The sequence below is a fragment of the Erpetoichthys calabaricus genome, chromosome 2 (genome assembly GCF_900747795.2).
Source record: "Erpetoichthys calabaricus chromosome 2, fErpCal1.3, whole genome shotgun sequence".
Taxonomy (NCBI): Eukaryota; Metazoa; Chordata; class Cladistia; order Polypteriformes; family Polypteridae; genus Erpetoichthys; species Erpetoichthys calabaricus.
The window spans coordinates 23771987-23794945 of NC_041395.2; the positions used below are offsets into that span (position 1 = coordinate 23771987).

Sequence of the window (22959 nt, forward strand, 5' to 3'; positions counted from 1 at the left end):
TGTAAATGTTGTCCCCGGGGAAGGATGATGCAGGGAGGTAGTGACCCCTATACTGGCATTTCCTGTTACCACAACAATTGCATCCGGGATATTTTTATTTAAACGAGAGGATAGAAGTATCAAAAGAGGAGCTAGAGAGGAGAGAAAGGAGAGAGGAGATCAAGAGGAGAAAGGAGCCATTTTCGGATTGATTTTACAAATCATCATTTACGTTCATTGTGCAAAATTACTGTTTGCTTTTTTCACTGTCCGGAACATCCTTACGTCAGCCAGTGCGGAGAAACCCCGGGGTTTGGATTTCGTTCGACCATTACAGAGGACTCACACGGTGAGATCGTTTTTGAATTATTTCGGGAAGGAGCAAAACTATTATATCAACCAGTATTTCATTTAATTCAGGACTTTACTTAACTTTGGACTCAGTTCATTTCATCCATTTCAATTGCAACTTGTTTTTGATCTGTGTTCTGTGTTTATTCATTTATTGTTTGGGGGCAAGGGAGGGCTTTGTATTATTTTTATTATATATATTCGTATGCTTGTTATAAATAAGATATATATATGTATATATTGTGATGGACGACCGGCTACAGACTCCGGTCGCCACCCCCAGGCCGCCAGGAGGAGCCCTCCGGACAGCATGATCGTGCCCCGAGTTCCAGCAGGGCCTCATGGACTTTGTAGTTTGTATACACAGCCCTGCTGGATACCTTGGGGGCCACCGGGAGTCGCTGTAGGGGGGCTAGTGGGCTCTTATGTGCCCTTTAACCCGGGAGTGCATCATCATCATGTGACAGGAAGGGACGACGTGCTCCCAGGCTGAAGAAAGGACTGTTTACCCTGACCCGGAGGGAATAAGGACTTGTGGGTTCGGCCAGGAACCACTTCCGGGTCAGGGGATATAAAAGGACTGTGGGAAAGCCCAGACACTGAGCTGAGCTGGGAGGTAGGAGGGCGAAGTGTCTGGGCGAGGAGAATTGGTTAGTGAGAGAGTTTATTGTTTATATGAGTGTGGAGTGGAGGGTGCTTTGTGCACAATATAATTATAAAATAAATAGTATTTATACTTTCACCTAGTGTTCAGAGTGGTACCTGAGGGTTCAAGAGGTGGACCACGCCTCAATCTGTTACAATATATATATATATATATATATATATATATATATATATATATATATATATATATATATTGTGGTGGATTGCCGGCTTTCGATTCTGGTTCTCACCCCCAGGCAGCCAGGAGGAGCTCTCCCAACAGCGTGAACATCCCCTGAGTTCCAGCAGGGCCTCATGGACTATGTAGTTTTTATACGCAGCCCTTCTGGATACCTTGGGGGCCACCAGGAGTCGCTGTAGGAGGACTCGGAGGCTCTTATGTGCCCTATAACCCGGGAGTACGTAATTGTCACGTGACAGGAAGATACGATGTGCTCCCGGGTTGAAGAAAAGGACTGTTTGCCCTGACCCGGAAGGAATAAGGAACTGTGGACTGATTGGGCAGAAACTCTTCTGAGTCAGGGAATATAAAAGGACGATGGGAAATCCCAGACGCTGAGCTGAGCTGGGTGGAAGGGTGGCGACGCGTCTGGGAGTGTGGAGGATTATTGTTTATTGTTGTTATTATTATTATTATTGAGTATTGTGGAGAGGAGGGTGCTTTGTGCACAATTATTATTATTATTATTATTAATAAACCATTATTTGGACTATTACCTGGTGTCTGACGTCTAGTCTGAGGGTTCAAGGGGTCACGGAGACCTCTATCTGTCACAATATATATATATATATATATATATATATGCAAGCACCACATCTGCTTAATTGATAATGACATAACGACGGACTTGCCCACACCTGACCATGAAATAGCCTTTGAGTCAATTGTCCAATTACTTTTGAGCCCCTGAGATGAAGGGATTGTGTTCACAAAATGCTTTAGTTGCCTCACATTTTTATGCAATCGTTTTGTTCACCCCACCGAATTAAAGCTGAAAGCCTCCACTTCAATTGCATCTGAGTTGTTTCATTTAAAATTCATTGTGGTAATGTACAGAACCAAAATTTGAAAAAAGTTGTCTCTGTCCAAATATTTATGGACCTAACTGTATATTAGTTTTCACATTTCAATATATTCATCCATCCATTTTCCAATCGGCTGAATCCTAACACAGGGTCATGGGGATTTGCTGAAGCCAATCCCAGCCAACACAAGGCGCAAGGTAGGAACCAGTCCCGGGCAGGGTGCCAACACACCAAAGGACACACACAAACACACCCATACACCAAGCACACACACTAGGGCCAATTAAGAATCGCCAATCGACCTAACCAGCATGTCTTTGGACTGTGGGAGGAAACCAGAGCACCCGGAGGAAACCCACGCAGACACGGGGAGAACATGCAAACTCCACGCAGGGAGGACCCGGGAAGTCTCCTTACTGCAAGGCAGCAGCAGTACCACTGCGCCACCGTGCCGCCCACCAAAAAGTTTTCACTCCCTAAATTGATTTTTGCTAAAATATGGAAACGTGAACAACACTGATGCCATTTTAAACAGAAAATTTCCTGTGACATCATGAACATCCTGGGTATTTGGTAACAAAGATCCAACCAACGGGTCATACAGAAGCACACAACACTTTGCGTTGGGTTTCCCAAGGTATTTGATTATATGAAGAAAGTGATGGCCCAAACCGACAATGAAACCATGGTGATGATGGGGTGGTGGTCTCATGGCAATGCAACCTGCTGTACTAACACCTCTTTACAATGCAACAAATATTCACGCTCCATTCCTATCTAAATATGGGAAAGTAATTGGGCAATTTCACATTGTTGTGGTGTGAAATTATGCCTATAAATTGATAAATATTTTGTATGTCTTATTTGTAAGTCAGATAGAGCAAATATAATATTAGTGTGTTATTCATGAGAACAGCAATGCTTTGATATTTAAAGGACATGCCCGCCACCCCCATCCGCAAGTCTTTAGGACTGACTTAGAAATTTATGATAGATAGATAGATAGATAGATAGATAGATAGATAGATAGATAGATAGATAGATAGATAGATAGATAGATAGATAGATAGATAGATAGATAGATAGATAGATACTTTATTAATCCCAGGGGGAAATTCACATATTCCAGCAGCAAAAAATATTAAATTAAAGAGTAATAAAAAAATGCAGGTAAAAAAAAAAAAAAAAAAAAAAAAACAGACAATAACTTGAATAATGTTCAACGTTTACCCCCTCTGGTGGAATTGAAGAGTCGCATAGTTTGGGGGAGGAATGATCTTCTCAGTCTGTCAGTGGAGCAGGACAGTGACAGCAGTCTGTCGCTGAAACTGCTCCTATGTCTGGAGATGACACTGTTTAATGGATGTAGTGGATTCTCCATAATTGATAGGAGCCTGCCGAGTGCCCTTCGCTCTGCCACAGATGTTAAACTGTCCAGCTCTATGCCAACAATAGAGCCTGCCTTCCTCACCAGTTTGTCCAGGCGTGAGGCATCCTTCTTCTTAATGCTGCCTCCCCAGCACACCACTGCGTAGAAGAGGGCACTCGCCACAACCATCTGATAGAACATCTGCAGCATCTTACTGCAGATGTTGAAGGATGCCAGTCTTCTAAGGAAGTACAGGTGGCTCTGTCCTTTCTTGCACAGAGAATCAGTATTGGCAGTCCAGTCTAATTTATCGTCCAGCTGCACTCCTAGGTATTTATAGGTCTGCACCCTCTGCACACAGTCACCTCTGATGATCACGGGGTCCATGAGGGGCCTGGGTCTCCTAAAATCCACCACCAGTTCCTTGGTTTTGCTGGTGTTCAGTTGTAGGTGGTTTAAGTCGCACCATTTAACAAAGTCCTTGATGAGGTTTCTATACTCCTCCTCCTGCCCACTCCTGATGCAGCCCACGATAGCAGTGTCGTCAGCAAACTTTTGCGCGTGGCAGGACTCTGAGTTATATTGGAAGTCCGATGTATATAGGCTAAATAGGACCGGAGAAAGTACAGTCCCCTGTGGCGCTCCTGTGTTGCTGACCACAATGTCAGATCTGCAATTCCCGAGACGCACATACTGAGGTCTGTTTGTAAGATAGTCCACGATCCATGCCACCAGGTATGAATCTACTCCCATCTCTGTCAGCTTGTCCCTAAGGAGCAGAGGTTGGATGGTGTTGAAGGCGCTAGAGAAGTCTAGAAACATAATTCTTACAGCGCCACTGCCTCTGTCCAAGTGGGAGAGGGATCGATGTAGCATATAGATGATGGCATCTTCCATAGATAGATAGATAGATAGATAGATAGATAGATAGATAGATAGATAGATAGATAGATAGATAGATAGATAGATAGATAGATAGATAGATAGATAGATAGATAGATAGATAGATAGAAAGATACTTTATTAATCCCAATGGGAAATTCACATTCTCCAGCAGCAGCATACTGATACAATGAATAATATTAAATTAAAGAATGATAATAATGCAGGTGAAAAACAGACAATAACTTTGTATAATGTTAAATGTTAACGTTTACCGCCCCGGGTAGAATTAAAGAGTCGCATAGTTTGGGGGACGAACGATCTCCTCAATCTGTCAGTGGAGCAGGACGGTGACAGCAGTCTGTCGCTGAAGCTGCTCTTCTTTCTGGAGATGATACTATTAAGTGGATGCAGTGGATTCTCCATAATTGATAGGAGCCTGCTGAGCGCCCTTCGCTCTGCCACAGATGTTAAACTGTCCAGCTCCGTGCCAACAATAGCGCCTGCCTTCCTCACCAGTTTTGTCCAGGCGTGAGGCGTCTTTCCTCTTTATGCTGCCTCCCCAGCACACCACTGCGTAGAAGAGGGGCGCTCGCCACAACTGTCCGATAGAACATCTGCAGCATCTTATTGCAGATGTTGAAGGATGCCAGCCTTCTAAGGAAGTATAACCGGCTTTGTCCTTTCTTGCACAGCGCATCAGTATTGGCAGTCCAGTCTAATTTATCATCCAAAAAATGGCAGAGTGCGTCAAACTGGTTTGGCAAGTGATTCTCCGCAGGACAGGAGGGTCACCTTGTTGGAATGCTTCATCTAATGAAATGGTCTTGGGTGTGGGTGTGAAAAAGGCAGTGTGTGGGATGGAGCATCAGACCAACTTTGGCAAGAGTGACTGTGTTTGGATTGAGTGCCTAAAAAACCATAAACGAAGCAACTACCAACCCCCTGCATAGAGGCCAAACTACCTAGCTGGCATGCATCAGCTCAACCAATGGTTTTAGGGGTCAGGTGCGAAAGGTACTGTGTGCCCCCATTAGTTTGAAGTATGGCTGTTTGGGATTGGTTTTGAATCAGAGGCCATTTTGTTTCACAGCGCCCTGTTGATGTAAGGGTTTGGACAGAGCATGTATAAATTTGCTTGCTGTACCTCACCCTCCCACTCTCTCTCACATCGTTACCATGAAAAGGACAAAACAATGAAGAGCACAGCTCAGCAGCCATATTGAGACAGGCATGCGGCCTGTTCTTAAGAAAGCTAGAAATGATGATTTAAGTAACTGTGTGCCAACTGAAACTACACATCAGAATTAATCAGGTTGTATGGTTGCCAATATTCACTTGTACTTTGCTTATTGTTATTATTTTATGAATTTTATCAATAATACATTATTTAAAGTTGTACCTTAACTCCTGCTATTCTTTTACTACACCTAATTGCCTGAGGTTATAAGTGTAGAAGGGAAGGTGGAGAGAAGTTATATGGTACAATACCTTAGTGGTAAGTCTATGAGATTTGAGACATTCTGACAAAGGCTACATAATAAAGAATACAAAAGGGGAAAGTAAAGTAATACAGAACTCTACCAAGACAAACACCCCTGAATTAAATTATATCTAACAGTTTGAAGTTTAACTTGATTTACATAATCAGATGCCAGTCTAAATATAAGAGCAATCCAAATAACTGGCACAGGCCTTAAGGAACTGTTCAAAAAAGCAAACCACAAAATACAACACAATACTAATCAAATAATGATAAATAATCATAACCTCAAATGAAAAGGAAATTGACAAATATGAGTTGTATGTTCAGAAACCTTTAAATCACAGTAAGTACCTCATGAATGGTTGTGCAATGAACCATAAACAATATGACAGTGACCATACCAATGCACAAAACGAAATGATGTTACCAGATCATCCACATAAACTTGGGAAGATGTGCAAAGTCTACATGGACATTGACTGAGTTGAGATTTACACCCGGTCAGCTAGATCTGTGAGGCAGCAGAGTTCAAAATTCTATCACCCCGTCCCAAAACGGTTAAAGAAAAGAAGGAGAAAAATGAACAAACCTTTAAGGCCTGTACCAGTTTTTTTGGATTGTCCTCATATTTAGGCTGGCAACTGATTAATTAAATCAGCTTAAAGTTTAAACTCTCATGCCAGGTGAAATTCAATTAACTATTATTTATCCATATTTACATAAGAATGGATCAAGAATAATATTTGTATGATGATGCATTATAAAGAAGTGGTATAGTGATAGAGCAGCTTGCAATGCCTTGGTGCCACCACACCATTTTGATTTGGGTTTCACTGACAGTTCTTCTTCTTCTTCTTTCGGATGCTCCTGTTAGAGGTTGCCACAGCGGATCATCCAAAATGGTTGTCCGCATATTGATTTGGCAAAATTTTACACTGGATACCCTTCCTGAGGTAACCTTCCCCATTTATCCTAGGGCCATCATTTTCTTCTCAGTATCCAATATGAATTATGAATTCTTTAGTATCCCGAAATCGGCCAGTTGTACAAGTGTGGATCCTCTTGTCTTTCTAACCTGGAAAAAATGAGTATTAAAATGGATAGAGGGATGTATAGATGGAAGGACAAGTTCATAAAAATTCATTAAAGTGCAAAAATTAATTGCATAGAAACCAATACAATAATTCAATTCAGGAGGGATATAAACCTGTTTCCGAGTAGTTTTTGCATTAGCCCAATCAGGTACTGTGCAAAAGAAGCAGCAATAAACCTCCATCAGTAATTTAATATTAATGAAATGTTTATAACAACTCTCAGCTTTGTCTTCATAAGCATGCTTTCATTTTTCTGTCATATACTCAGTGTAATCACTTACCTCAACAGGTCTTGCTTCTTAAAATTGTTCACAGTTGTGTGCTCAAAAGACACTTTCAGGGCTCCCAGAAGGTAAACACTATACAATCAGCCATTTTTGCACCCTTGTGTGACATTTTCTCTTCCCTTTATTTTTTTACCTACTATTAGCTGGAACCCCTACCCTTTTGAAGACTATCATTTCTTCCTTTTTGCACCTCACACAGTATGTAAGATTGTCTTTGTGCCTGGTGCAGTAAGTCTGTTTCCAGGTGAAACAAGCTGAACCAATTGGCCCTGCAGTGTTCTCTACACACTTGGGTTTAGTGATTGAGCTTGTAGGTCACCATCCATATTAAAATGAGAACAGCCTATTTTAACATCCTTGTTGTTTAATTGTACTTTTGCACATCTGGTTCAAGATTTTTCCCAATTAAGGCCATCCAGTGCATGCCAGTAAAGAGGTGGAAGACGTCCAGTATCATTTGCTTCTTTAAGAACATAGGGAATTTGATAAACAATAGCAGATCAGCTGCGGTGGGTTGGCACCCTGCCCGGGATTGGTTCCTGCCTTGTGCCCTGTGTTGGCTGGGATTGGCTCCAGCAGAACCCCGTGACCCTGTGTTCGGATTCAGCGGGTTGGAAAATGGATGGATGGATGGATAGCAGATCAGTCAGTCCATCAGGTTTATTCGTTTAGGCAATAGCTAAGTTGTCCCAATATCTCATCCAGATACTTGGACAAGGTTGTCAAGGTTTCTGCTTCAATTGCTCCAGACTACCACAACTCTTTAATAATAATAATAATAATAATAATAATAATAATATCTTCATTGAAACAATTACTGACTTGTCCAAAAATTTGTATTTATGATTATTTAACTTACTTTACGAAATCCTGTCAGGTAAATTTTGCTTATACCCTTGCTAGATTTTCATTTTGCTAAATGAGAGCAAATCAACTCCCATTTAAAGTTTTTTTTGTCTAATTTTTGCATATGAATTTTTAGCAGTGGAGAAGGTGGATCGAGCACATTAATCTCATATAGAAGTGGGAAAAGATTAATAATAATAATAATAATAATATATTGTATTTATATAGCACTTTTCCCATGTTCAAGGTGCCTCTCAAAGTCACAGAACAGCATGGTGTATGTAACTTTGGATACAAATAATACAGAACACTAAGAACAGATAAATGCAGGACATAGAAAGCATTAAATAGAATAAAAGTCAATAAACCAGAATAAAATGCTAAATACAACACTAGAAGAAAGGCCTGAACCAATCAAATAATTTCTGTTATAACACACCACAAATTATCCTAATCATCTGGACAGAGAGGTAAAGTAAAAAGAGGTAAAGAATGTCAGGGTCAGTTTAATATCTTTCTGAACAAATGAGTATGAAGTTGTTTTTTAAAAGAATGAACTACCGTACAGTATATACTCGCGGATAAGTCTGGAGTTGATTTTAACGTATAATTTCTGGTATTTTATAACGTCGGTCGTACAAGTCGAATGGGGAAAACTCACGCTATTGGTCCAAGAGATTATGATATGCTAACTAATACACACCTGACAGAGTAATCACGGCGCACACGGCCTTTTTTTTCTATGTGGGTGCAGCAATGCTCTGTATCAGCATGTGCTCCTAACCTCCCTCTCTCTCTGTTGTGCCTAAGTGACCACACGGTAATACCAGAACTACTCCAAAGCAACATTTGCACTGTTTTGTGTTTTTTGTATCTCACACCCTCATACACCTTTATCGTAAGAGCATCCCTTATCTACAAGGGAGCGCTTGATCAGAAGAAAATATAATGCTGGTTTTAAATTAAACATCGTTGAAGTAGCAAAAGAAATTGGAAACTATGCTGCTGCAACAAACTTTGATGTGTCTGAGAAACTGGTGAGAGATTGGAGGAGACAAGAAGATGTAAAAAATTGTAAACATCGCATTTTTGAATGGGTTTATAAGTTAGGGTCAGATTTTATGATTTTCAAAACCCGACTTATACGGTAAGTCAGCTGATCTCATTAAGCTAGGGACATCATTACATAGTCGAGGCACTATACAGCTGAAGGCCCTGTCACCCACCGAGCACCAGTTAGTTTGATGCACAATGAGATTTCCAGAATCAGTGGACCTTAGTGGGCAAACAGGAGCAGAGTGATGGAGAAGGTCACTGATGGTGTGAGACCAGTTAAAGCTTTGTAGCTTACTAATAGAATTGTATATTTAATCCTGTAAGACACAGGGAGCCAGTGATGGCAGAGCAGGATGTCTGTGATGTACTCACGGTAGAGGGGTCTGTGTAAGGACTCTTGAAGCAGAGTTTTGAATCAACTGAAGCTGTGATAGGAGATTAGAAGGGGTACCTGCCAGAAGGGAGTTCCAGATGTGATCAAAGCAGTGTCTTGAGAAGGATGAGCAAACATGGGATATATTACGGAGGTGGAAGTATGAAAACTTCTTAATTTATATGTGTGAAATGAGGGAGGAATCAAAAATGACACCAAAATTCTTTGCAGTAGTAGAAGGTCTGATGAGATCACCATCAAGAGTGATTGAGGAGGAGCTCATTGTCTTAAGTTGTGCTTTAGTGATTAGATAGATAGATAGATAGATAGATAGATAGATAGATAGATAGATAGATAGATAGATAGATAGATAGATAGATAGATAGATAGATAGATAGATAGATAGATAGATAGATAGATAGATAGATAGATAGATAGATAGATAGCGGTCAGTCCTGCTGATGGGTTAAGGACCTTCTATGAGGGGCCCTGTCCATCTCTTCTAGAGTAACTGCCTGTCTCCTGGAACACTGTGTGACCATCAGCAGCTCACTTCACATACGTGTCCTCCAACTGGAAAAGCTAAACCAAAGTCGCCGATCGCACCTTAAATGTTGTAAGGTGTTCGCATATAAGTACACAAGAAGGAGAACATTAATAAAGGCTCTGTGGTTAGCTTATTTCTCTGTGTCTTTAAAATAGCCTGATCCAACAAAATTTCTCCAAATAAGCCAAATAAGTTTTATTTCTTCTGGAAACAGAAACTCCAAAACTATAAATAAGTTTAGTGAAAACAATTCTTAACTTCTCAAATAAAAAGGCAAGAATATTAAACCGAGGTGTTAGCGATAGATAGATAGATAGATAGATAGATAGATAGATAGATAGATAGATAGATAGATAGATAGATAGATAGATAGATAGATAGATAGATAGATAGATAGATAGATAGATAGATAGATAGATAGATAGATAGATAGATAGATAGATGTGAAATACACTTTGTGAAATTGATAGACATGAAAGGGCCTATATTAAATAGGGACAGAATTGAAAGGCACTATGTAAAAGAAAGAAAGATAGATGTGAAAGACACTATAAAAATAGATTGTCAGAACAGAAAGATAAATGTGAAGTAAACTATGTAATAATTTAATGGACAGGAAGAGTACTATTAGCTAGCTAGACAGATAGATATGAAAAGTACTATATAAAATGGAGAATTAGAAATGAAAGGCACTATATAAAAGAGAGAAAAAAGATGCTGTATAACATACAGAGGTAGAAGTGAAAGGCACTGCAAAAAATAGATGTGAAAGACACAATACTGTATCATTGGATTGACAGGAAAACTACTATTAGATAGATAGATAGATAGATAGATAGATAGATAGATAGATAGATAGATAGATAGATAGATAGATAGATAGATAGATAGATAGATAGATATGAAAGGCATTATATAAAAGAGGTAAAGATAGATGTGACATAACAAACACTTTTGATTAAATGGACACACTTATTCATCTTCATCAGTGTATTCGCTTCCGTCTGTCTAGTTTTTACCGCACACATTATCAGACTTTGATAAGTTGGTATTGGAATATTTAAGAGATTCTAGAAATGCCCTTTTAGAGAAGATCAAAAAACAGTTCAATAACGCTGTTTTAGGTGTAGCTGGAAAATTGGCTTCACACAACTTCCAGTGTAAATTAAGAAAAAAAAATCTCCGCAATATTGTCGCAATTAAGTTAAATGGAACAGAAGTGGCAGAGACTGTAGGGTGTCTGATAAGCAAATTGGAGGCTTTGACGTCATAAAAAAAGAGGTTAGTGTTATAAATACGAAGGAGACTCGATTTCTTCTACAGATTGGTCACCGTAGATAAGCACAATAGCTAATACGAGGAACACGTTTTTTCAAAGAAGAAAGTCTAATGATGCCAACCCCAAACAGCTCTACTTCTTCTGCAAAAAGCTTCCACAGAGCGAGCTCCGAGCTGGACTCTAAACAGCTTGACTCGGTAACGGTAAGTCTGAACATTTTTTTTTTTTTTGTAAACTTGATTTTGGGGAGACTCTTCCCCTGTTTAACAACAAAAAATACTCTAAAAGTTACGTAGAGACAGAGATCTGTGGATTTAAAAATACGCACGTCGATGAAGTAATGAAGCAACACGTTATGTGAGAGAAAGACGGCAGTAATAAATAAATAAACAAACAACCCAACAAACAGATCGTGTTCGCCTCTGAGCAGTAACCACCACCGACTGTGGGATAACGCTGCCATGGACAGGCTTAACTCTGAGGCGCACAAACAGAAAAGACAGCACCGGTTCTCTCCAAGGTGCTCGTTCTGGACGCGCAACACGCGATCTTTATTCTACTGGTCTAATCGTAAATAGCAAAATTAATCTCGAAGGAATAAAACATAAAAGAAGATTTCACACGCGCACAAAAGTCCTCAAACTGCAATTAACAATGTAATGACTTAATTATAATGTAGCTCCGCGCGACAAAGTCTTTTAAAGCAGAGTTGAGGAAAGCGGCTCAATGAGCTCAAGTCGTCTATTCTATTCTTCCGTCCATTTCTAACCCGCTTATCCAGTTCAAGGTGGTGATAACAAACCAAGCATGTGGATGAAGTAAGTAAAATCCTCAGTTGCATACGGATACCAAACTCCGAAAACCGTTGAAATTGAAATAATTGTAATGAATGTAATAAGAGAGAGTGGGCGTGTGTTTTGTATGTGAACGAACGCCCTGCCTCGGTTTGTTTCGGTCTCGCGCACGGTGTTAGTGGGATTAATCTGCTTCATTAATGGATGGACGAGTTGAGTTCAGCTTGATTTTTAAGTTTTCACAATACAGATGTCTTAAATATCATTTTAAAACATGCATTTTCCTTCATACCCGTTCGTTTGAATATTGAATGTTCTATTTCTTGTTACCCGAGCACTGGTTAACATCAACTGCGGTAAGTGTTCACTTTTAACACACTTATACATTTATATTGCGTGTCAGTTATGTTTATTTAGCTCACCTTACAAAAGATAAAGTCACTGGCAAATGCCAAAAAAAAGGCTCCAAATATGTGGAAAAACAGACATCTTTAATGTAGAGTAGCAGGATACTAGAAAACCTGAACTTCGCCCGTGCTATTGTATTCAACAAAAGACCTTTGAAAAGAGTCTGTTTCAAAGGCTTGTTATGGTTATTGGAACTAAGTAAAAGGTCCTTTCTGGAACCTTCATGTGGATGGTTCTTTTGGAAAACAAAAATGGTTCCTCTATGGCAATGCTCTGAAGAATCACTTAATTTTTAAAAGGGGCAGGACGCTGCTGCTTTTACTTTTCCCATTCCCAGTAGTAGTAAAAGTGTTATAATCATGACTATAATTTTTTAGCTTAAGCCTCAATCCAAGGCGATTTACAATTGGTTACATTTCTTTTGTTTTTCCGACTGGAGCGCAGGCTGGTGAAGTGACTGGCAGTGTCACTAGCGGGATTTGAACCCACAACCTCCCACCATTACACCGCACGGCTTGCCTTCTTAGCAGATTGCAAGCAGTGCATACTATAAACTCATTAATCATTTAGAAATATTTGGGATATGTCAAGCAGATCTAATTGTACAGGACCTTCAGATCGTATTTCGATCCCCGCCTTTTACTCTCGGTCTATAATCATTTAAAATGTATTTATCCCCTCAGCCAGCAACACTCAGTACACCAGAATGACAAAGCAAAAACGGAATTTTATTAATTTTTGCGTATTTATTAAAACAAAGGATATATATAGTGGCACGGTGGCGCAGTGGTAGCGCTGCTGCCTCACAGTAAAGAGACCTGGGTTAGGTGCATTGGCGATACTAAATTGTCCCTAGTGTGTGTGGGTGTGTGCCCTGCAGTTGGGCTGGCGCCCTGCCTGGGGTTTGTTTCCTGCCTTGCGCCCTGTGTAGGCTGGGATTGGCTCCAGCAGACCCCCGTGACCCTGTAGTTAGAATATAGCGAGTTGGATAATGGCTGGATAAGCAGATCTAATTGTACAGGATGTTCAGAACTATTTCGACCCCCGCCTTTTACTCTTGTTCTATAATAATTTAAAATGTATTTATCCCCTCAGCCAGCAACACTCACTACACCAGAATGACAAAACAAAAACGGGATTTTATTAATTTTTGCGTATTTATAATAAAGCAAAGGGTATATATAGCGGCATGGTGGCGCAGTGTAGCGCTGCTGCCTCGCAGTAAAGAGACCTGGGCTAGGTGCATTGGCGAACCTCAATTGTCCCTAGTGTGTGCTTGGTGTGTGTGCCCTGCGGTGGGCTGGCGCCCTGCCCGGGGTTTGTTCCTGCCTTGCGCCCTGTGTAAGCTGGGATTGGCTCCAGCAGACCCCCGTGATCCTGTGTTAGGCTATAGCGGGTTGGTGAATGACTGACTCTCTCTCTCCCTCTCGCTCTCTCTCTCTCTCTCTCTCTGTCTCTATATATATATATATATATATACATTCGCGGCATTCGTAGTCTGTGTCACAGTCTGATTGTATGGGTGGGTTACCTACCAGGTAACGCTTGTGGTTGGCCAGCAATCTGCTAACATCCGCCACGGTGCCCTCAGTTTGTGAGAAGCAGATCATAGAATGGTTGAAATAGTTTACTGTCAAATAAATGCAAAGAGTACGCGACATGTGTTTCGCCCTCATTCTGTGCTCATCAGGCGTACAAGTTTGGGGCATCGCCTCTGGCGCTGACGTCCGAGGTTCGATTCCCGAGAGGGAGTGCAGTGGAGTGTGAACGCCTGATGAGCCCAGAATGAGGGCGAAAACACGTGTCGCGTACTCTTTGCATTTATTTGACAGTAAACTATTTCAACCATATATATAGATAGATAGATAGATAGATAGATAGATAGATATTTCGGACCTTTCGGTACTTCGTTGAAGCCTAAAATCATTTAAAGCACCAAGCCTTAACCACTACGCCACACTTCTTGTAATAATAATAACAACAATAATAATAAATTATATATATTGCTTCGCTTTTCTCGCCACTCAGAGCGCCTAACATAGCCAGAGGGGAGCCACTGCAATCACCACCAATGTGCAGCACCCACCTGGATGATGCGACGGCAGCCCTTTTTGCGCCAGCACGCTCCCCACACATTCGTGAAGTCGTAAACAACCGTTGTGGTCTTAAACAGCATTCAGCTCAAGGCAGCCATATGAATGCCTGCCTGGGTTTTCAAGGATATTAGATGGCAAGACTAAAATAGCTCAGGTTTAGTCTTACATTGTGCCCTTCGAGGGACTGGCATCCCGTTCAGGGATTTTGCGAGAAATTGTTGGAGCAGGCGCTGTGGCGTGCAGCCTTTCAGAAACGGAAATCATTAGCGCCTTTCAACGAACATGATTCGCCTTGCTGTTCGGTTTTACCAAAAACACTTGCCTATATGTTTTCTGAGACTTGACGAAGTTGTTATTATTATTATTATTATTATTATTATTATTATTATTTCCCTTTACAGTCGCCCAGGTTTGTTGGAAGGAGGCAAAGTTTAATCGAAGATGCCCGAAAAGAAAGGGAAGCCGCAGTGGCCGCTGCTGAATCTGGAGACACCGCCGACCATATCGTCTTTGAAGAAGAAGATGGAAAAGCTATGGTCAACCTGTTCTTCCGTCTGAGAAACACCAAAAACTCGTCCTTGTCCCGCACACTGAAAGTCTTTGAGGTAAGGAAGGAAAATAAATAAAAAATAAATAAATAAATAAATGTTCGAGATAAACGGACAGTGCAAATTCTAAAAAATAAAGGTGCCTGAACGGGTTTTCAGAGCGATATCATAGGGCAATCATTGTTGTTCCCGAAACACCCATCCATATGAAGGTTCCAGAAAGAACCTTTCATTTATTTAGATCCATAACAGGCACCATACAGTAAATAAACATGAATAGATTTATGAAATACCAATAAGTCACGATTTTTAGAAGAACCCTGTTTGCATACAATAACACATCCCTACCTCCAGGTTTTCTTGATCTGTTAGTCTCCTCCTACGTATAGATAATCCATTTATTAAAGATTTCGGAGTTTTCAAAATGGTGTTTTGTTATGCGTTGACTCACAACCCAGTAAAGAACCATAAAGTGCCATTTACGAACCCGTATGCTTAAGACTATAAATGAACAGGACGGACGCTTGTTGGGCTGAATGGCCCGTTCTCGTCACAATATTTTTAAAGCTCAAAAAACATCCAACAGCAGCTGACTGCTGTTTTTTCGCACACTCTTAAAATAACGGTCGTAAAATGGCTCTTTACCAAGTTGTGAGATTCCTCCGTGAATCATTGCTTGGCCAAGGACCATTTTGTTATATATATATATATATATATATTTGCAGCTGGAGATCCACAAAGGGAGAAAAAAATGAATCACGTATCATAAAGTAGTTTTTATTCCTGAGCTTTCAACCCCTACCAGGGGTCTTCATCAGAGGATAATGCTTAGACATACAAGAATCAAAATATATAGCAACACATGGGGGGGGGGGGGGGGGAGGTGTGTGACTAAGTCAGTATGATCAAGGGGGCGGGGGGAGTTGTATAGTTTATTTATTATGTACATGTTCTTCTTAAGTTAGCATATGCTGGATTTATGTCCAAGTCTGTTGATGGCGTTTTCATTTGATAGAAGGAAGAAGACGGAGACAAGTTCAAAGTGATAAACTTTAACAGGTCCTTTTACTAAGATCGTTTCAGAGTACACGTTACACCACTTTATTATTATTATCTACTTCTTAACATCTCCCCAATACCCATAATTCCTTATTACTACGGGATCCCCAAAATTCCAAACTTACAATATACTACACATTTAATTCTATGAAGGGTTATTTTTATGTTAAATGGCTCTTTTGGCTTTGAAAAGGTTGCTGATGTCGTGGACTAATATCTTGTGGGTGCTCATATTGTGCCTGTTTTAATGTAAAGTATGCTATTGATACTAAGAGACGAAGAACATCTGAATTTAGTCTGTTATTGTAAGCAGCAAGAGTCCTTTAAAAACAGGGACCCATTGAAATTTTACAAATGTATTATTACTTGCTACGGATCCAAATAAACTTTCTTTCTAGAACAAATGGCATCGCTCTGAAAAGCATCTCTGGCACCTTTATTATACAGAGTGCGTTTTCCAGTTTAGGGAAGGACTGAGTACGAGCAGCCAATCAGAACTCGAGGGGGATACTTGCATAAATTAAACGTATAATTACAGTCCAAAGACATGCAGGTTAGGTGGATTGTCGATACTAAATTGGCCCGAGTGTGTATTTGGGATGTGCGCGTGTGTGTGTGTGTTCGCCGGGTGATAGAGTGGCGACCTGTCCAGGGTTTGTTTCTGTCTTGTGCCCTATTCTGGCTGGGATAGGCTGCAGGAGACCACCGAGACCCTTCAGGAATAAGAGGGTTAGAAAACGACTGATTATAAGAAAACAAAAACCTTAGTTATGAATACCACTGGAAAGAATATTTTATATGGAATGCACAGTAAAGTAACTTTCAATAATGGGAGGTTAGAGGCTATGCCGGCAGCGGTGGTATCCAGGCGGGAAACAGCAACGGATAATCAATCGTCATATCCACTCGCCTACACCAACTGGGGCAGACCATGGGGTATAAGTGGATTTGTTGGATGTGAGATGGATTTCAGGCTGGTGACGGCCGCCTTTTTAAAGTTTTCGCGTTCTCGCTGTTTTTTGGTGGTCCTCAGTCAGTCAGACTGTCTGAGATAAAGCAATAGGGACAAATGACATCTCAGATATTCTCCGCTCTGCTAAATCCTAATTGAAATCGGTCGGCAGAGGGCGTGAGACTCAAGACAGGAACCATCTCTTGACGGATCGCAATTCCATTTTTCCATGCATGTACTTCTATGGGTCACTTTTAACACGGGGTTTGGGCCGGCTTTGCTATGCAGGCCTTTGAGTTGTGCGTGAAAAACGTGACGCTGGAGAGCGCACATATGACAGATGTGTAGACTGGTTAATTAAACTTTATGCACCCTCTGATCTAAACGTGTCCAAGTTATGTTACAACAGCAGAGCATGACGTTTATTAAGCAATCGCTTAAAACTTTTTTTCCCGTAAGCTTTTAGCTTTGCTGGTTCTTTTACTTGTTGCTCAGCGCCACTTTTCTAAATGAGAATCGTGCAAGGACTTCCCATTTTCTGAGCCTGTTTCAAAGTATTCGTTAATATCTGATTCGTTTTACAAAACAAAAGGGTATTTGAGAAAACTGTCCTTTATGTAGCGATTTGTTTCGTGACGCTAGAAGAGGTAAGGGAGAGAGTATGGTTTATTTATTTCCTGCTTTTATAATTATTGAACAGGCCACATCTTTATGTCCGTTTGTGTGTTAAAGCCGTCCCTATCAGATACCCTGAGGCGAAACAAAACAAAAAAAAAAAAACGACTCCTAATGACGCCAGGAAAACAGGCAGAGACACGGAAATATTTGCTTTCAGTCTTCTTTGTTAATGAGATAAAAGAGTAAAAACCAAGACAGCCATAACGCAATTTGGATTCTGTAGTTTAGGCTGCGGGGAATCGGTGCGGATTCCTTCCGCGGTGACTGAGGTTACTTCTCTACTAATTGAATATTCTGTCAGAATAATACATTTAAGGGGGTTTTGCATGAAACACTCAGAAAACGTATACAAGTCATTAAACACCAAACAAGACAACAGCTTGAGAATTAAAAATGTTAATAAATGCATCGGAAGTATAATATAAATCACGATCATATTTGTAAAGTAAAAAGCTTTGGTGAAACGTAAATCTTGCAGACTCCAGACCATAAATCCACATTAGAAGATTTAGATATTCGGGAAATAAAGGATTCGCAGAAACGTTCATTTTTTCTTTTTTACTGATAAACTATCCATCTATTTTCAAACCTGCTTATCCTGGAATGTGTCATGGGGACGCTGGAGCCTATTCTAGCAGGAAGCGGGCACAAGGCAGGACCAACACCTGGATAAGGTGCCAGTCCTTCGCAGAATGAACACAAACATACAGGGGGGCAGGGGTCAGTTTAGTAATATCAGGTCACCTAACCTGCATGTCATTGGACAGTGGGAATAAAACTGGAGAAAATCCACAGTGGACACAGGGAGAACATGCAAACTATACACTGTACTGGCAAACTACAGATTTTAAACTGTTAGGAAGCACAGTGGCACTGTAGAATCACAGCTCTGTGGTCAAACCTGGACTGGCTACTGTGAGTGTGGAGTTTACATGCTCTTCCTGTGTCCGTGTGCACTTTTCACATTGTACTCTGGTTCTCTCTTATAGACTAATCTCTTGAAAATAAAGGCACAAAAAAAAACACTCTGGTACCTTTATTTTTTAAAAGTGTACAAATCAGAGTGTATGTGAGTGATAATGATGCCATTCTGTGACTGCTGCCTTATCTTTAGGCAAGTCAGGAGCTTCTATCTACTGTATCTCTATCTCTATCTCTATCTCTATCTCTATCTCTATCTCTATCTTCGGTTTAATTTTCTTGCTTTTTTATTTGAGAAGCTAAGAATGGTTTTCACTAAACTTATTTATAGTTTTGGAGTTTCTGTTTCCAGAAGAAATAAAACTTATTTGGAGAAATTTTGTTGGATCAGGCTATTTTAAAGACACAGAGAAATAAGCTAACCACAGAGCCTTTATTAATGTTCTCCTTTTTATGTGTACTTATATGCGGATACCTTTATCCAAGGTGCGTTACAACATTTAAGATGCGATCAGCGACTTTGGTTTAGCTTTTCCAGTTGGAGGACATGTATGTGAAGTGAGCTGCTGATGGTCACACAGTATCAGTGGTGGCATTTGAACCCACAGTCTCATGGTTTTGAGGACAAATGCCTTAACCACTACACCATACGCCTTGCCCTGTGGCTAAATTAAATATCAGATTTACATATTATGAATTGTATAATTAACTACTGTTCAAAAAATATTAAAGGAACACTTTTTAATCCGAGTATAGCATCAAGTCAATGAAACTTGTGGGCTATTGATCTGCTCAGTTAAGTAGCAGAGGGGCTTGTTACTCAGTTTCAGCTGCTTTGGTGTTGAAAAATGAAATGAACAACAGGTGCACTAGAGGGACATCAATGAGTCGACCCCCAAAACAGAAATGGTTTAACAGGTGGAGGCCACTGACATTTTTCCCTCTTTCTCTGTTTTGTCACTCGTTTTGCATTTGGATACGGTCAGTGTCACTACTGGTAGCATGAGGCGATACCTGGACCCTACAGAGGTTACACAGGTAGTCCTACTTCTCCAGGATGGCACATCTATATGTGCCTGTCATTGCCAGAAGGATTGCTGTGTCTCCCAGCACATTCTCAAGGGCATGGAGGAGATTCCAGGAGACAGGCAGTGACTCTAGGAGAGCTGGACAGGGCCCCTCGTAGAAGGTCCTTAACCCATCAGCAGGACTGACCGGTATCTACTCCTTTGGGCAAGGAGGAACAGGATGAGCACTGGCAAAGCTAACAAAATGACCTCCAGCAGGCAGGCCACTGGTATGAATGTCTCTGACCAAACAATTAGAAACAGACTTCATGAGGGTGGCTTGAATGCCCTACGTCCTCTAGTGAGCCCTGTACTCACTGCCAACCCGGCACCGTGGAGCTCAATTGGCATTTGCCATAGAATACCAGAACTGGCAGGTCCACCACTGGCCCCCTGTGCTTTTCACAGATGAGAGCAGGTTCACCCTGAGCACATGTGACAGGCGTAAAAGGGTCTGGAGAATGTTATACTGCCTGTAACATCATTCAGCATGACTGGTTTGGTGGTGGGTCAGTGTTGGTCTGGGGAGGCATATCCATGGAGGATCTCATCTAAGGCTGGTCCCTGCCTTGTGCCCAATTCTGCCAATGTCAATGTTAAACTAAGTAAATCTGAAAAAGGATGGATGGTTATATCATATAGAAGGGCATGGGGGTTGCAATATTTAGCACCACTGCATGAAATTTCATGGGGTATGAATCTGAGTTGTGTCTTGGTAATTCTCTATGAGGAGTTTGGTCATTCTCCTGTGTTCATGTGAGCTTTCCGGAGACTATGATCTCCTAGCATATCCCACAAATATACAGGTCAGAGTTATTGTTAACTAGCCAACCCGCGGCGTAGCATACGCCGCATAATTATGTATTGATGGTTAAATACTTCCTGAAAGACACAGTTGTCCAAATGGGGTGGGTTTGAGGATACGACTGTAGGTGAATGAAAAGATGGAACTCTGGAGAGGGCAACATACAATTGTCCGTGACTGACAATTGGAGGACCGCCGTCGCACACTCATTCAGCGATTCACATCCGCGACAAACAAACTGTTTTACACACTGCATACAATGATTCACATCCGTGATAAACATGCCTCTTCTTAGATGGTCCTGCCGCGTCCACCCCCGTTCTCAAAGCATACACACCGCCTGGTCATGTGCCCGCTCGCAAGAGCAACTCACGGAGACCCGCCCACCAACTCGAAGACCATGGCGTGTAAAACAGTTTGCGATGGTGGATGCAGTCGTGCATCATATCCAAAAAGAATAATGAAAAGTCAACGTGACTTAGAGGTGTATGTGGAGTGTAGCAGAGACGAACGCGAATGACGCTCTGTTTTGTGAGTTGCTGCGTCCGAGTTGGTGGGTGTGGCTCTGCGAGTTGTCGTCGTATCCAATGACGCCGTGTTTTGTGAGTTGCTGCGTCCGAGTTGGTGGGCGTGGCTCTGTGAGTTGTCGTCGTATCCAATGGTCTTAGAGTTGGTGGGCGTGGCTCCGTCCTGCATGCTCCATGGGTGTCTTGCTCGCTGGCGGCTTAGTGTATTATATATATAGATTCTAATTAAGTGTGTGTCTGTGTGGGTACCCTGATGGGCTTTCATCCAGTGTAGGTGTGATTCCTTAATGGCACTGACTCTGCTGATATAAGCTGTGACTCCTCAATAGAGAAAGCTGGTTCAAATTGTAAAAAGATGGAGCTACCATGCAACCATATGTTCCTTTGTGATGTATTTACAGTGCCACTGCAAAAAAATAAAGCTTGTTTAATTCAAAATAAGGAGTAGAATGGTGGTGTAGTGGGTAGCAGTGCTGAATAACAGATCCAGTGTGCTGGTTTTGAGTCCTGCAGTGTTGTCAAAGTGGTTCCCATGTCTCTGTGGTTTCCATTCCCCCAACTAGTTTCTCCCACACTCCCAAAGATGTTCACTTAAGGTAAGTCCACCTGTGTACCAGTGTGATTATGGGTGTGAGAGTGGACCTTGTGGAGACACTGGCACCCTGTCCAAGATGGTTTCCTTCTTCGCACAAAGTGATCCTCCAGCCTTCTTCGACCATGAATTACTTAAGGCGATTTGACAAAGCAATTTTATATTAATTAAATTTCAGGCTTGTATTCAACTTTAGAAAAATAAAAATCAGACATTTATTTTAGAACACTAGACTACTGACCAGTATTTCAGTGTTTAGTGTCCAGATTTACTACACACTAAAGTCATGAATAGACAGTCCATACATCCCTCATTCCATCTTTTCATTTTCATCCCAATTATTGTATTTAATTGTCATCTTTATATTCAACCAGAATGAAGACTTGACACTAGCAGACTTAAGGATTTGCAGATTATTAGTGGGCACTGGAGGCCCAGCCTGGGTTAGTTCCTGGTAGGATCATCTCTGGCCTCCGGCAACCCTGAACTGGAGTAAAGGGTTGATATTTGATACATGGATGAATATTTATTACCAGTAATGGCACACTGCAATCGTGTAGTCAATACACTTGACTTGAGCATTCCTAGTTTTCATCCTCTCTCTTTCTCTGTATGTTTATCATTCGTTTGCTCAGAGGTTGATGCGCTTGCTGCTTCCTGAGAAGCTCTTCTTTTCTCCACCCTAGTGGCCCACTGCTTCTCTTCTTTCATTGACATCTTTTTGTGTTAAAACTGATTAAGTTGGTGTTTGTGTTGCAATTACTTAGTACATGTTCCTTAATTTTTCACTTAAGCTGGCACTTAAGTCTTCAATCTGCCTCAAGAATGATTTAAGATATGAAGAGGTAGGGTAAGTGATGGCGAAGGTGGTAGGGATGAGAACGGCATGCACCAGAGAGTTGATTCTACAATAAAATAAAATAAAAATAAAAAGAGGAATAACCTTGGAGGTCAATCTTCACACCGAAAGCGGATAGTAGACATCATGTAGCATATGTGTACCAAATTTCAGGACAATAGATCAAATGGTTTGCAGGTTACAGGTGATTTAAAATCCTGGACAGACAAACGAACAGCCACAGTAATGAATTATATATAAAGATAAGATTCAACATGAGCTAAAAAATCTTTAAGAACATAAGAAACAAGAGGACACCATTCAGTCCATCAAGCTCTTTTGTTTAGCTAATAGCTGTGTGGTCTCCAGTATCTCATCCAGACTCTTTTGGAAGGTTGTCAAGGTGTCTGCTTCATCTCCATGTCTTGGTCCA

At 41.0% G+C, this 22959-nt stretch overlaps 2 protein-coding genes across 4 annotated transcripts in view; both read left to right on the forward strand.

The window, feature by feature from the left end:
• The window catches only part of mrpl23 (mitochondrial ribosomal protein L23), an 873401-nt gene that overhangs the window by 658367 nt on the left and 192075 nt on the right, over positions 1–22959 (forward strand). The gene's annotated exons all lie outside the window — the stretch shown is intronic.
• th (tyrosine hydroxylase) overlaps positions 11268–22959 on the forward strand; it is a 67965-nt gene continuing 56273 nt past the window's right edge. The window contains exons 1-2 of one of the 2 annotated variants that reach the window (XM_028791086.2): positions 11268–11444; positions 14941–15144. In XM_028791086.2, coding sequence (XP_028646919.1) covers positions 11352–11444; positions 14941–15144 — 297 coding nt within the window. In that variant the 5' untranslated portion in view covers positions 11268–11351. Of the gene's footprint in view, positions 11445–14940; positions 15145–17043; positions 17124–22959 lie in introns of those variants that run through there. The other variant, XM_051923612.1, reaches the window with a different exon arrangement.